At 41.7% G+C, this 15397-nt stretch overlaps 1 protein-coding gene across 1 annotated transcript; it reads right to left on the reverse strand.

Moving 5' to 3' along the window:
• Positions 1-6242: 6242 nt before the first annotated feature.
• Positions 6243-10938, reverse strand: dmrt2a (doublesex and mab-3 related transcription factor 2a). The gene is made up of 4 exons (XM_075467311.1): positions 10789-10938; positions 9737-10150; positions 8029-8128; positions 6243-7580 (listed from the first exon to the last, which is right to left on the reverse strand). The coding sequence occupies exons 2-4, from the start codon at positions 10106-10108 to the stop codon at positions 6487-6489; spliced, it is 1566 nt and encodes a 521-aa protein (XP_075323426.1). The 5' UTR covers positions 10109-10150; positions 10789-10938; the 3' UTR covers positions 6243-6486.
• Between the last annotated feature and the right edge of the window lie 4459 nt (positions 10939-15397).

Genomic DNA, 15397 nt, shown 5'->3' on the forward strand with positions numbered 1-15397 from the left:
TATGAGCAACAAACACATTCGGTGACCTCTGCTCTGTTGTCTTGAAAGAAGAGCTGAGACTGATTTCCCAGACTGTTTTGTGTGTGCGTTTTTCTTTTCCTAACATCACAGCATGAAGGAAAGTCACTGAAGTCTTGTTTAGGGTACGACACCTGCGTACCCTAAACAAAATGCTACTGTGTGAACTACAGCTGCTGATAAGAGGACATGGTGAGGAGGAGGAGGAGGAGGAGGAGGGGGAGGAGGGGGTGAGTCAACAATCCAGTTCCCTCTGCTGACATGCAAGATCTCACACTTTGGGAATGAGACTTGAGTAAAGACTTCAGCAGATACTTATCAGCGGCGGTTAGAGCGGATAAACACTGTCACCTTCTGCTTCGCAGCCAACTGCTGTCAGCAGCCGTGCACCAACACACACATTATGAAAGTCATATTTGTATATTGCGTTCTGGTAAATCTCAAGTTTGTTACTTTGAGGCTGTGAATATCGTGCGTGTCCAGCCCTATCTCACCAGACAATCTGTAAAAGGTATGTTTGTCCACTAAGTGCCACAATCCATGGTTGCAAACATATTTTTTTGGAACCCAAGTTCCAGAGAAGATGTTCAAGACAAGCAGCTCAAAGGAGATAGGCCGGTAACTCTGGTAAGTATTCCACTCTTCAGCCAAGGATAATTACACTGAGAGCAGCGTTTGTGCAGGGAATCAACAAGTTCACAGGCAAAGGTGTGCGGGATTAAGACAAGCAGAGACTGAGTGCTGGAGCTAGTTAAGTACTGGCCCGAGATGAGGCTTATCAAGGGTTTCTCAAGGGTGGAGAAACACCTGCCCAACCCAGCCTGGACTACTTTAATGACTCCGCAATAAAAACAAACCAATGTCTGACTATGACAATTTCTTGGCTGTTTGATGACATGATATACGATATAGAATATGGAACAGTAAAGTGTAAAAAGCTATGAAAGTTTTTCTGTTTAACCATGTACTTTGTAACATTTAGACCCTAAAATGTAGATTAATTCTAACGTTAAATATCCATCGGTAAGAGTGCAATGATTAAAAAAGAAATCCAAAGTTGGAGGGAAATTAAAGAGTACTGTCAAAAACTAGACTTTTAAATATGTTCGTCCGACCAAAAGTGTAGAAAAGTTAGCTTCTCAAAAGCCTCCGATAATCCAGTCAGCAGTTGAATAACCATCTTTCCATTTTTTGCAAAAACAGTAAATGGACTGTACTTGTATAGCACTTTTCTAGTCTAGTTGACCACACACAAGACTTTCACACTACTTGCCACTACTACTTGTCATTCACATTCAGCAGAACCACCAACCTTCCTATTGGGAGGCGTCTGCTCTTCCTCCTGAGCTGCAGCCGCCCCTAGAGTGTAAATGTACATTAATACATCTGAATTCCCTATAAAGCAGCTCCCATTCACAATTTTTTTTTGTTTCTTTTGTCAGATGTGTGTACCCTTTAGAAGTTGTGATTGAATATCAGCTCTTAAAGTCTACGTGTCAACTTGCAGTCACTTAAAGCCCTCCCAGAGTGTTGCTCTGCTCTAATAAAATTACAACCACAGAGTTATCTGACAAAATCCCCATTAGAACAATGTCTCTGTGGTGAATTCAGCAGAACTTACATGTATGATGATCACATAGTCCATAGCATAGCAGCGCCAGACAAACATCAATAACGTGATTCTGCTCCAGTGAATGTAAACTGAGAGAAGGATGGTGGTCCATTTAAATGGCCAACGGGAACTGTAACCATAGTTTGCCTCGACTATTCTCCTGCATGAGTGTTTATTTACTAAAGAATATTTACTATCAATTACAGATGATCGGCTGGTGAATAGAAGCAGTAGCACTTGGATGGGTTCTTCTACGTCACCTCTTTCTTTGGTTCGGAACCAGTCCATCCTTGTATCTGAAAAACACAATACAATAGTCTTAAGAAGACGTTAAATGTCACAGCAACAGTTTCACCATCAGTTACACCCAACACACACACATGACAGTTGAAATGTTTACATGGCCGTTGGATAATTGTTAGCTGTTTGCTGCTAACTAACCGTTATTTATACTTACAATGCTTACAACTTTATGGCGGCAACAAATATGGTGAAAAACAAACTCTTTTACATTTAAATGCATCTGGGGCTGTTGCTGTAACTCTGGAGGACCACATGTGAAAATGTCCCGAAGCAAGACACCAAACACCACATTTCCACCAATGAGTCCATCGGTTTGTGAATGTGTGAGATAAAGAAAGAAAACGCTGTATAGAGCAGAGGTCGGAAACCCGCGGCTCTTTCATTCTTATGCTGCGGCCCCGTGTGGCTTGGGGAAAATAAATTTAAAATGATCCAATTAAAGAGTGTTTTATGTGTGTTAGATCGTTTTTTTTATTGTAGTTCTAAATTGGAAGAGTATTGTGATCATGAAATATTAAAAAATATATCTATTTTATTATTTTTCATCGCTCAAAATATGCGTCACACTCGCCGAAAGCCGGTATATGCCCGCCAAAACGCTGTGCATTTATCGAGACTTTCAACCCCAGGAAGTCCAAGTATGGAGAAATGTAAGAAGAGAAAAATATCTGAAGAAAATAGAACATTTATTGATGCCTGGGCATTTACCTGGCTTACCTGGAGAGTGGCTTACCAGTAAGCCTAATTTGTGGTGAGACAGAGATATTTGGCATGTTTTTTTTATTTTTTTAAGTTCAAAATATGTTCATTACATAAATAAAATTTCCTTTTCTCTGTAGCACTTCAAGGATTTCGTAAGCAACACGCAATAGTTGTTTATACAAAGCGTAAAGGTAAAAAACAATTTCTTCATTTTAGATCCCAGTGCAACTGGGTGTTAAAGGTTGCTGACCCCTGGAAACGAGTTTTTTTTTTAAAACGGGTACGATAATTCTTGTGACCACACGGCAACGCTGCTGTAAAGACTCAGGTCCAGACGAAAACGGATGAAAACGATGAAACGATGCAGTACACACGCCACTGTGTCACGCCACGCTGTGAGACAATAGAGAAGTCTCACAGCGTCAATGTTTGACTGACGCAAAAACGTTTTCGCTGTAACAATGGAAACGAAACGACCTCGTTTTCAAATCTTCCCACTCTGGAACCCGTTCTCAAAAACTATCGTTTTGGGGTAGTGGGAACGCCGGCTCCGTGTGGCCGCGACAGCGAAACGATAAGAAAAAGTATCGTTTACAGCGAAAAACGTTTTCGTGTAGCCGCAGCCTAAGACATATTCTATGTGTGTGTGTGAATGAGTAAATGTGTATTAAGCGTTAAAGCACTATTTACCATTTATTTCACAGGCATCAATCCATCTTCTGTCTGTTGTGTTAGGTGTGTGCAAAGGATTGTTGGTGCTTTGAGAACGCAGAAGATACCCACAAGCATCTTCGAAATTTCACAGAACGAAGGATTGAGTCCTTTGCTGAAATTTGGTTAGATGGGAGCCATTAAGGATCCTTCCTGGAATTTGAGAAGCGTCTATTGGCTAAACCCAACCAGGAAGAGTCAAAGTTTGATTGTAACGTGTTGTATTTACATGTAACCACGGCATCCAGCAAAATGGCATTCAAGTTAGAAAAATATAAACCCAACCAGGAAGTGATGAAACTATTTTGGCAAAGTGTTGTCATGCTATTACCTGAACATGGGAGAGCCATTGTCATGTTGGTCTTAAACTTGTGTCGTGAGGATTTTTGTGGTTTCTTCAGGTAAACACTTAAGATGCAGAAATGCTCACGTAGTCCTCTTTCTCTCCTGCCGGTTAGGGGACAAATAGGTTGTATTTAAGTGTGTGAACAAGCAATTTACTGGATTCTTTCAGTTGGAGGACTCGTCGTTTCCATGCAGCATAAATAAGATGCATTTGTATGATGTTGCTGATTTGCAATCAATTTTCACAGCAGCAGCATTTGCATCGATGAGAAAATTGATAAGCTCAGAAATCTGCAATTCCGATGTTTCAGAAACCTTTGATCAGTTTTCACGTGGAGCCAGTTTTTATTTCTCATCCCTTTTAGCACCTTCCACCCCCTCCTTCCTCATTTTAAGTGTTTGTTGTCAAATCAACAGTGATGAGACCAGGAAAGTGGATTTCATCATATATGAAGATATAGAATGTTTCAGTCCAGACTTTATCCACAGTCTCCCAGCAGGATAAAGGTTCTCAAACCTTGATATATTACAGATTGCTGAAGCACGCAAAAACAACATGATGCAAAAAGAATGCTATCACTTTGTTTAGTTTTCAACACAATGAGAATGACTGAACAGTTCTCTCTTTGTTCTTGTGTAAAAATCAATGCCACATACACCCATCCATTCCTTTTGAATGAGCAGGTTTGTCCAAACTTTTGACAGTTTATTCATAGATAGAAACAACATCCTCTATCCAGTTGAAAGCATCATAGATCACAGATCAGCGAAAAAGAGCACAAAGCAGCAACTGTTGTCAGCGCACACACTCACTCAACCTGAAAGCTGCGGATGATTTGCTGTTGGATTCACACATGGTTGCGCTGGCTGAGCTACCAAACTTCTCACTAAGTTTCTGGCTGGCTAAAGGTGGAATGTTGTGGACATTTGGGCTCTCACATGTCTAAGCAGCTTAAGAAAGACCCTCTGAGGAAAAGTTTGTAAGCATTAAACTAACTGGAAATGTGAATTTCTTGATAAATGTGCACCTGATCTTAACATGATCCTACAGTAAACCTAACTTTGACTTCAACATGAAAAAAAAACGAGAGGGGATCAGCCAAAATGTCCTTACAAAGCAGAAATACTCTTACCGCTTTGGTCCTCGTAAAGATAGCAAAAAAACACACTCGTACTCTCACACACACACAGCTACCACAGTGATGTCATCCCTCTCTGGTGACACAAAATGTCACCATCAGGCCAACTCAATTACAGCAGCAGCAAGACGTCTGTTGAAAACAATCACACAAACACGGCCTCCTCCTGACGGGACATTTCTCTGTGGGTTTACGAGTTAAGACCAAAAAAAAAAAGTGAAGTGGCATTAAAATACTGCTTTCATCAAAGAGTGGATCAGTCCGACCGCAGAGTCGAGCCGATGAAATGTGCACGTTTGTGCCAGGGAGCAGAGATTAGTGACTTTTTTTGAACCTCCTGTCTTGTTCATTATTGCACGGATCAGTGTTCAGCAGCTCATGTGAAACCCGTGTTTGGGGCTGTCTTTCAGCACGCACACACACACACACACACACACACACACACACACACGAGTGGCTGTAACTGGAAAGGAATGAGTGCCGAAATGCATCTTGAACAGATGAGATGCTGCTCACAGATTTATGAGCTCGTATCGTGTTGCAACTAGCAGTTCGTCTTTATCCACTCTGTGATATCCACACATCATTTATGTGTTTTTATTTGTGTAGTTTGTGTTTATGGGAACAGACGTCATAAAAACAACCCGTAATATTCCTGTCTTCGTTTTTAGTGAACCTTATAAATTCTAGTCTAATTACTGTGAAGATGCTGCGACTTAATTTTATGCCCCAATGACTTATAAAAGCCTTTGATGTGAGACTAGAATATGATCACATTTCTACTGATTTAACTGTGCTGCCCTTATTTAAATGCATTTAGTTTGATATTAATTCATATGAATAAACGTTAATAATCATAATAATAATTTCTAATAGATGAAAATAATTTTAATATTTGACTAATATCACGGTGGAAATGTATGTTTAATTGCATGTGAGCTTTTCTTATTGCATATGCCATCAGAGAGGATTATTTTTATAATTTATTCAAGAGTTATGTATTTGCTGTTTTGTAATATTGCATTTTAATTTAAAAAAAAATAAAAATAATTGCTTTTAGTTTAATATGCGCAAAATATATTTAACTCGAAAATGCCAAATTAAACTAGATGTAAAAATCTCTTCAATGCTATCAGTGTTAATGGTCAATTAATTGTTTTTAGTGTTTGAGCAGGGAAATGTTTTTCTTAATCAATCAGGATGATAATATATTATGGCGTTTATCGCGTGTAATTGAGGCTCTGGTCTTGAATTGCCTCTTTTTCAAAAAATATGACCCCCGCAATCGGAGAAAAATTACCAGCCGGTGCGGACGAACTTCTGACCCAAACAAAAACCTGTTTGCAGTTAAACGTGTCATAACGTGAGCATAAAATGAAATCCGAGACCTTTTATGAAAAGAGTTTAGTCTTATAAAGTTTATTGACATGAGGAAAACATTGGTTAATGTTTAAATACTCTACACAATAAAGTTATTAAAACATGCACATGTAAAATATAATATACTATACATTAATATTACATTGAGAAAATAATTTCAAACTGTTTGGATGCAGTGCCTGTGTTTTTCGTTTGGAGCCCAAAACCACAAGCAGAGCTGATCTCTTACTGAGAAAACCTGACGTTTATAGTGCAAGAAAGGACACTTAATGGAAATTAATGGAATGCTCGACTCATGGCAGGCGTGGGTCGCTTCAATATGGCTTCCACAGAAAAGGACAGCGACTCGCCCGATGCCATCTTGGTCCCCACAGGCTTGGTGGGAAAGTCTTTTCCGTACCTGTCTGTGATCTTTACACCTTGAATGTCCTTGGCAGCGCCCTCCCTGAACTTGCGGGCGGCCTCCTCTAGGAGCTCTTTGCAGTACGGAGCTCTGTGTTCCGGCCCGGATCCGCTGTTGTTTTTCTCACTCAGTGAGTGCTGGATAAGGGAGTGAAAGGAGTTGAGTTTCATGGAAAGCTTAGCATTGTCCTTGCTCAGTTTGTTGCAGTTTTGGGAATGGGGGCTGTTGGGAAACGACTGTCCAAAGCTCCTCTTTGGTGGAGAGAATGCCGAGCATTCCCTCTGCCCCACCTGAGTGACACCGAGAGGTTTGGGATCAGCCCGCTGTGGCTCTGACGAGTCCTGCACAGCAGCGGCTCGGGATCCCTCCAGTTTAGCGGCGACGGCAGCCGCAGCCTCCTGCTCCGGCGGCTGGCTCTCAGCGGGCATGACTTTGGGCTCCCACACGGCACCGGGCTTCATGTTCTGCACAGCTGTGGCATTAAACAAACACTGCTGATAGAGCAAGGCGTCGCCCAGGTTGGCTGCGCTGCGGGGCCACATCATGAAGCCCCCTCGAGACGGCTGAAGCGGGAAATGGCGGTAGGTGGTGGCCACGCTGACGTTAGAGGAGATGAGCTCCACGTTGGCGGAGCCGGCGGGGTACTGCATGGAGAGATCCAGGCAGTTAGGGCCGAGGAAGCCGCACAGCTCTTTGTTCTGCGGCTCAACCTGAGCGGCTGGCGAGTAGGAACTCTTGTAGGAGTTGTATTCAGCAGCGTGGTGGACCATGCCGTTTGAGAAGAGGAGCGGGCCAGAGGCCGCCTGGTTGTTCTCCATCAGCTCTCGCTCTTTATACTCGCGCTCCAGCATGATGGTCTCCAGCTCCTTGTCAGCAAAGGCCCTTCTCTTCCTCATACGATCGCTCAGCGGTGGGGGGAGAGACGGGTTGGCTGCCAGGAATGGATCAGACTGCACTGGACGGTATCCTGTTATGCACACATATATGTAAAAAAAAAGAACATTCAATCATTTTATCCAATGTGTTTTTGACCTGCAGGTGATGCTGAGCACATCTGCGGAAATACTCCCATCACTGCCAACAAATGGAATTTTGCAATCTAGTTCAGGCAATTTACATCATCTCAGACAAATTCAGGAATAAAGCCATCTCTCTATGGCAATAAACACATGTCAACACGTCTCTTTGTCTGTTTTGCTTTTTAAGAAAAAAGATAAGATATGAAGGAAAATATGCTTTTATCAGAAACTAAGAGTTACTTATTTAACATTATTTAAATCATTTGTCATGCCTCTTTATCTATATTTTCTCTATTCAATTTATTCTTTGTAGCGTTGTAAATAATCAAAAGAACAAAAAAATCTCCAAAGGAAAGAGACATTGTTCCTAATGTCAAATCTTTTGCTTTTTTTTACCTTCAAGAATGCTTTTGGCGAGCATGGTGGACGGTCGAATGTGTCGCTGATATATCCTCCTCTCTGCTGGAATCTGTTTCCCACTTATCCCCTTCTTGTCCTGAAACAAAGACAAAAGCAAAGAGAGACCTTAACTCATGCTGCCGGGATGTTTTTCTTGATCCTAGAATAACAACTGATTTGTCACAGCTGAGGTCCAATTCGTCTGCGTGTTTGGATAATGTGAGCGAGCATCTTAAAAATAATCCTCTTGAAATACAGGTCTTAAAACAGATTGCTGATGTTATCGCAGTCTAAAAAAAGAAACCGCCTCAGCGTACGCAGCAGTCGCCATGAGATCCAGATCTACCGACTATTTATCCTTAAATATGTTAAACACGCTCCATGCGTACATTTTCCAGCATTTCAGAGGCACGGAAACACGAGATCATTTTCAACATTTAAGCAGCAGTTTCATTTCTGCAATCTGTAACAGCCTGACAAGAAAAATGAAGCGAATAAAACGCCCGATACAACAAAACCAAGAAAAAGACGCGCCTTGCTAAGACCGACTCAGAAAAACATTAATCAATTATCAATTATTGTGTGTAAAATATTACAACTCGTGCTTCACCAGTTTCAAAATGTTCTCATCAAAGAGCTGCAAACACCAAACTGAGCAGACCCAAATATCACAATATTTGCCCTAAGCACCAAATTTATTTTTTTAATTACAAATGAATTCTCCAATTTGAATCTTTAGTTGCAACAACAACATATAGAACTCTGTGGAACACAGATATAATAAACACTCCACACGAAGCCGAACACTGATCCTAAACTTTCCATCATAAGAGTAAACTTCTCACTTCTAACTATTCAAACAAAATAAAACATTTTTAAATATAAATAAAAACTCTTCCGGGGAGAAATTAAAATGAAAAATTTCAGGCATGTAATGATGTTGAATTTGTTTAAGAGTAACACTTCGTGTAAAATCAACTGGTTTTTAAAATCAGGTCACTCTGATTTCTCCTGAGAGATTAAAAAAGAAAAAGCTACAGCTGTTTTGCGTGGCAAAATTTCTGCAGATGTTTCCCGTGATTCATGTGGAATACGGTCATACCTCTAAAAAAAAAAAAAACCTCTAAAATCATACAAGAAGCAATCAAATCGTGGCCTGAAAAAAGAACAAAGAGAGTCTTAGCTGAAAGCAAGACGTAAAGTTTTCATTCAAATTCACAGGCCACGTCACTGTCGTTCGGGGAAAATAAGACCAACGGAAAACCTCTGGTGTGGTTGGATTCAAACGCCGTTTCTAATGATCACAACAAGATCATTTAGTCTCATGCAATATGACAAGATGGTGAATTTACTGAATCATTCAAACATGAGTCTGAAACAGCTGGAAAATGAAGTTATGCAGCAGAGACTGATGCATAAAGTAAAGCTGTGGAGGCGTTAAAACCTGCATCACATCCTGTAAGGACATGGCCCGGGATGCATCCTAATGCAAACTCCAATTTCAGAGAGCCACACTTGACTTTACAGATGCCTACATGAAAGTAGCTGACCTCCTTTCAGACCATATATGACTATTTATAAACTAACCTATTTTATTTGTTCTTTCTTCTTGGATTTTTTTCTTTAAATGTTCTCTGCTTGGTTGCAGGTTTTTAACGCTCATAGATTCCCACTACAAAACACCCACAGGCTTGTCCGGGCCTACCTCCGTGGCTTGCTGCCTCCTCAGGGCCACCTGCGCCGCCATCACCCGCTGCCGCTCCACCACCAGCAGGCAGTTGGCGCACTGGCAGTCCCTCCAGCGGCAGAAGCGCTTGTGTCCCTTCAGGCAGGACACCACGCCGTGGTTGCGGCAGCGGGCGCACTTCGGCGTCCGGCTCAGCTTCCTCTGATCGCCCGAGCACAGGCCGCTGGGGCCCGGCTTGTCGTCGCCCTTCGTGCCGTCTCCATCGTCCTCGGAGGCGGTGTGGCCGAGCGGCGCCGAGCCGGGGCGGCTGGAAGGTTCCGCCGGGTCGTCGCTCTCCGTCTCCAGGCTCTCCACATCGATTTCAAAATCACACCCGGCGATGTCTGACATGTCTGCCCGTGTCGACCGCCGGCTTCAAACGCAGTTTTATGTCTGGAAGGGAAAAAAAAAAATATATATATATATAGCCTATAATGACTAATACGTGTCAATACGTGGAACACCTTTAGGCCTATTTTAGTGTATTCTTTTTCACTAAAACCTCATATTTGCCTATAACCCCCACTTACCACACATGAGCAATCCTATTTATGGTTTCTTATAGCTTAAAGAACACAAACAGCAAAAAAGTTTGAGAGTCTAAGTTATCAATAACTACTTAAGATGAATTGATGCAGTCAGATAGGAAACAGGTACCTTCACCTTCACCTTCAGAAATGGGTGCTCAGACTATTAAAAAAATAAAGAGCTATAATATAACAGGCTAGAGACTGTCAGTTGTTTTTATTACCCACAGCCGAATTTAAGATTAGACTTTGTCTGTATACAGACAAATAGATCAAATATAAACAGCGTGGAAAACTAGATAAGCTTTTATCTAATCGTCCACAAACCACAAAAAAAGAGATGGAAATAAGCTACAAAATTGATCATTGCTAGAAGCATTATTGTGTATTTATTATTTATTAACAGGCCAATTTATCTGCCTAATGTGATAGAATTTTGACAAACCTAAAAAAAAGAGCGCCTCAACGCTTAATGAAACCCATAAAAGAAAGAGTTCAGTTTACCTCCAGAGGTCCGGCAGAGTGGGAAAGCGGTAACCACGTCGTTAGTAGCGTGATGAATGACACACGCAGTCCAGACTCCAGCTTGAAGCCTAATTAGCTGTTAATTGAGCGGATGAAAGAGGGTCGCACCGTGAAAGTATCCAACTTTCCTCTGAGGCAGACGCACAGAGAGACACTCCTATGAACCGCCGCAGAGCGCGCTCTCTGCCCTCTGATTGGCTGCCACCAAACAAGCGCCCACCAATGGGAGCTCGAGCAGTTATGCAGGCGGGCGGGGTTCTCCTGGTAACAGCTGTTGGCGGTAACGGTGAATAGTAATGTGATTACTTGTGGAGCTCACTTTTCAGGGAATTAGTTCGACGTAAAAAGCAACAAAACAATTGAAGTGTTGCTTGTTGTTAAGCAAAAGGGAATAATTCAACAAAGTACACAAAAGTTTACTTTAATTGGTTCATTAAAACATAAGTTTGTTTAGCTAACAGCTACCTCCGATTAATTTATCCTCAGCAGTTTGTTGTTGGTACAAATTAACTGTTTTTTTTTTATACATCAAAACTTCTCCTTGGCCTTAATGTAAGATTTCTTTTCTTTTCTTTTTTTTAAACTGTACAAGCCAAAGGCCTGTAAAATAAACCGGTAAGCATTGGCTCGTGAACTCTAGACAAAATAAGCCTACTATCTTGAAATATTTGACGCTTGAAGAATGAGGCCTTTTTGTAAACTATTACATTTCAACTAATCTTCAACCTGAAGACACACACACACACACACACACACGCAAAAAGTCCTTTTTTCTCAACCCACCATGCTTGTTTCCAGTGTTACTTTTGAAAATATGTCTAACAAAGACAAAAGGGAAGTGGATTCAAATCTGTATGTTGCAATATATGCAGCTGAGCACCTCAGGCACGATTACAGTGATTATAGGATCTGTGTCACATGGAAACAAAGCAGGTAACAGGTGATAAACGTGTCCTGCAGGTCGTTTTTTATGCTCTGGCCCTCCTGGGAAATATCTGAGGGTGATTACAGTGTTTTCACAACAACCATATCTGATATTTTGAGGATCATGTTTTTTTATTTCTCCAGTGCATTTAACACAATCCAGCCTGATCTGCTTCGTCTGAAACTCCAGAAGACTCAGGTGGAGGCCTCAACAATCCCCTGGATTAATGACTACCTGACAAACAGACCACAGTTTGTCAGACTGAAGAATTGTGTGTCTAACCAGGTGATCAGCAGCACAGGAGCACCACAGGGAACTGTACTCTCACCATTCCTTTTCACTCTGTACACTTCAGACTTCCAGTACAAGTCAGACTCCTGTCATCTACAGAAATATTCAGATGACTCTGCTGTTGTCGGGTGTATCAGAGATGGACAAGAAGCTGAGTACAGAGAGCTGGTGGACCGCTTTGTGGCATGGTGTGGGAACAATCATCTCATCTTGAATGTTAACAAAACAAAGGAGATGATTGTAGATTTCAGGAGAAACAGGGTCAGATCAAACCCCGTTTCCATCATGGGAGAAGAAGTGGAGGTGGTTGAGGAATATAAATACCTTGGTGTTCATGTGGACAACAGACTGGACTGGAGACACAACAGTGAAGCCATCTACAAGAAAGGACAGAGCAGACTGTACTTCTTGAGGAAGCTAAGGTCCTTCAAGGTTTGCAACAAGATGTTGCAGATCTTCTACAAGTCTGTTGTTGAGAGCGTCATTTCCTCTTGCGTCATCTGTTGGGGCAGCAGCATCAGAACCAGGGACCTAAAAAGACTCAACAACCTGATAAAGAAGGCTGGTTCTGTTCTGGGGACGACTGTGGAACCTCTGGAGACAATAATGCAAAGAAGGATTTTGCATAAAATCAAGAGAATTATGGACAACCCTGAACATCCTCTCCATGAGACTGTTATCAGAAAACAGAGTCTCTTCAGTCAAAGGCTTCTTCAGTTTGGATGCAAAACGGACCGCTACAGGAAATCTTTCCTGCCCACAGCCATCAGCATCTATAATAACTCCTTGATTTAATTGAGCTACATCAACATTTAATTTCCCTCTGGGATAAATAAAGTATTTTGAATTTAATTGAATTTAATTGAATTAAAGGGGGGGGGGGGGGACACCATGTCAGCATGCAGATGGGTTCCTCACTAAAGCAAGAGTCAGGTGAAAGCTAACCCATAATCTACCCATCATAACCTGTTTATTTACACTTTGGTGACATTCAGCGATCGTGCAGCGCACGTGATATGGGTGTAGGAAAGCCCTGCCACGTTCTTCTGGATGGGTGTGTGAGCTGGGAGTCTTCAAAAACAGGAATGTCTATGTTTAGCTCTTTGTGCGCATATTACTGACATGAAAAAAAAAAGAAGACAAAAGAAGACAAGCAGAAGTGTTTACTCAGAGTCAACTGACTTCCATGACAATAACGATAATACCTGGCGGGGCCTTGAACCTTTTGTCTGCCACGTGAAATTAATGATCAGGCTGACGTGCGTGTGCGTGTTTTCGGCATGGATATGTGTCACGGATGGGTTGCCTTTCCAACGGCGGAGGGGAGTTTTCTCCTCGTTGTCTTTAAAGGAAAATATACAAAAAAAAAAATGAATAAAAAAGCCTGCCAACATGTGGATGATGAACTCAAAGGTATGTTCTGAAACTGAACAAATGTCCTTTTCCTTAATTAGACTGTGTCATATCATTATTATTATCATTTTTAATTTATTTATTTATCTGCTTGCACAGGCCGCGTTAGGCTGACATTTTGTTCCCTGTTTAAAACCTATTGGTTGCACGTGCAACAATAATAAAATAATTTTATTTTTTAAAAGAAAGTGCCATTATTCTTAGCTCTTTCGGTTTTGAACCACAAATTCCACACATTGTAATTTCCACCTTTTTTTAAGGCCTTTGTCCGCTTTGACCATCGCGCGTGTTTTTCTTCTCGTCTTTTTTTTTTTTTTTTTATCGCATCTTTCCACCAGATCAGGACAGCGACTTTTAACGGTTCCGCCATGTGTTGAAGGTGAAGACGTCAGGCTTGCAGGTGCAGCTTTATTTGCCACTTCTCCTTAATTTATTGCGGAGGTTACGACCGGCCACCCCGGACCGCCGCTTCCACACCAGGAATGCTTTGATGCTGAGAGGGCTCATCGGTGGACAAGAGGATCCGCGCGGAGCCCGACCCTCCAGGTGAAATGTGTTGTCTGTGTCAAGCAGTATGGGGCTGGCAGGGGTCATTGAATGCTTTTTTTTTTTCTTCTCCAAGGTCTCTTTAAGGTATTCCAAACATCCGTTATATAGTTCCAGATTTCAGGGAGTCAATTGAAGAGGTTCCAGAGGCTCACATGCTGAATGTTCAAGGTAATTCCGGGGTCAATGAGGAAGTTCTAGGTTTTGATAAAAGGAACTCCTGCAGTCCTGAATACCCTCCCGAGGGTCCTTTGGGGGGGGGTTTAAGAAACCCACAAAGGGACATGGAGAGACCCTTAAACTGATTCCAGCCTACACTGAAGCAGTGGATCCTTCAAGGTGTTGCTGCGGAAAGTCAGTGCTTTATGAATCAAATCAAACTTTATTTATAAAGCACTTTTCATACATTAAAATGTAGCATGTATGAAGGAACATGGGGAATGGACCCTTGAGTGGAATCCAAAAATAAGGCTTTGAGGAGTGTTTTGGGGGGCTGTGAAGTCACTGAAAGAATTTCAGATAGACAGACTTATAAGGAATCCATATCATACTTAGATTTTGAGATGGCTCTATGTTTCCCTGTAAGAAATGCACTCCAGGGGTCTGAAGGGGTTTAGTGATTCACGAGGAGTTTCAAGATGTCTTTAAATACAAGCAGTTTTTTTAACCCCCCTGGAGCTGGAATTTATTTATTTTTTTTAAATCTTAGAGCAAGAAGAGATAACCATGGATCCTTGAATTAATTCCAGATATTATGAAGTATACGTTGCATTGCCAGGGATATATGAAGGGGTTTTACAGGCCTCCTTAAAGAGATTCCGTTTTTTTTTTTGTTTTTTTTTTCTTAAGGAGTCCAAGGCTAATATTTGGATGGCAAACTTCATTTTAACACCAGCAGGGGCTTTGCAGCGATCTCAGGAGCTTTGAGGAGAATCAGGTGATTCCAGGTCATATGAGTATGTGTGTTGTCAGAAATCAAAACATATTCCAATGATCCCTGAAAAGATTCAAGACGTCATTGAGATGAAGGACCCGGTGATCCTCCAGGAAGTCCTGGGATTCCTTGAAGGGGTCGCAGGCATTACTGAGTGAATGTTAGGAGGGCTTTCCAGTCAGTCAAGGCATCATTGAAAGGCTCACTGAGTTGCACAAGTCCAGTAGCCGTCAAAGGGGGGAAGTATGTGTCTGGGAACGTGTACAGTATTTGGGTATAGGCCATTAAAAGGATTTCCGGGCAATCTCAGGAGGAATTTTCCTGGATCCTTGAGACACACACAAAAACACAGGTATTAATGACAAAATTCTGATGGCTCTGTTAATACTGGGATCTTTGAGCAGAATCCAGGTAATAGTGAAGGGATCCTTGAGCAGGTGTCGTGTTTGTTTCAGGGGTCCTGGAATCTTTGAGTCTTT

The sequence above is a fragment of the Odontesthes bonariensis genome, chromosome 6, assembly GCF_027942865.1.
Source record: "Odontesthes bonariensis isolate fOdoBon6 chromosome 6, fOdoBon6.hap1, whole genome shotgun sequence".
Classification (NCBI taxonomy): domain Eukaryota; kingdom Metazoa; phylum Chordata; class Actinopteri; order Atheriniformes; family Atherinopsidae; genus Odontesthes; species Odontesthes bonariensis.

Bases quoted from the DNA above. Each gene is read 5' to 3' on its own strand.
- dmrt2a (XM_075467311.1), bottom strand. From the start codon at position 10,108: ATGTCAGACATCGCCGGGTGTGATTTTGAAATCGATGTGGAGAGCCTG. The intron at 8,129-9,736 runs GTAGGCCCGGAC...TCTTTGTTTCAG, and splicing joins GGAGGCAGCAAGCCACGGAG to GACAAGAAGGGGATAAGTGG. The intron at 7,581-8,028 runs GTAAAAAAAAGC...TGTGCATAACAG, and splicing joins CGCCAAAAGCATTCTTGAAG to GATACCGTCCAGTGCAGTCT.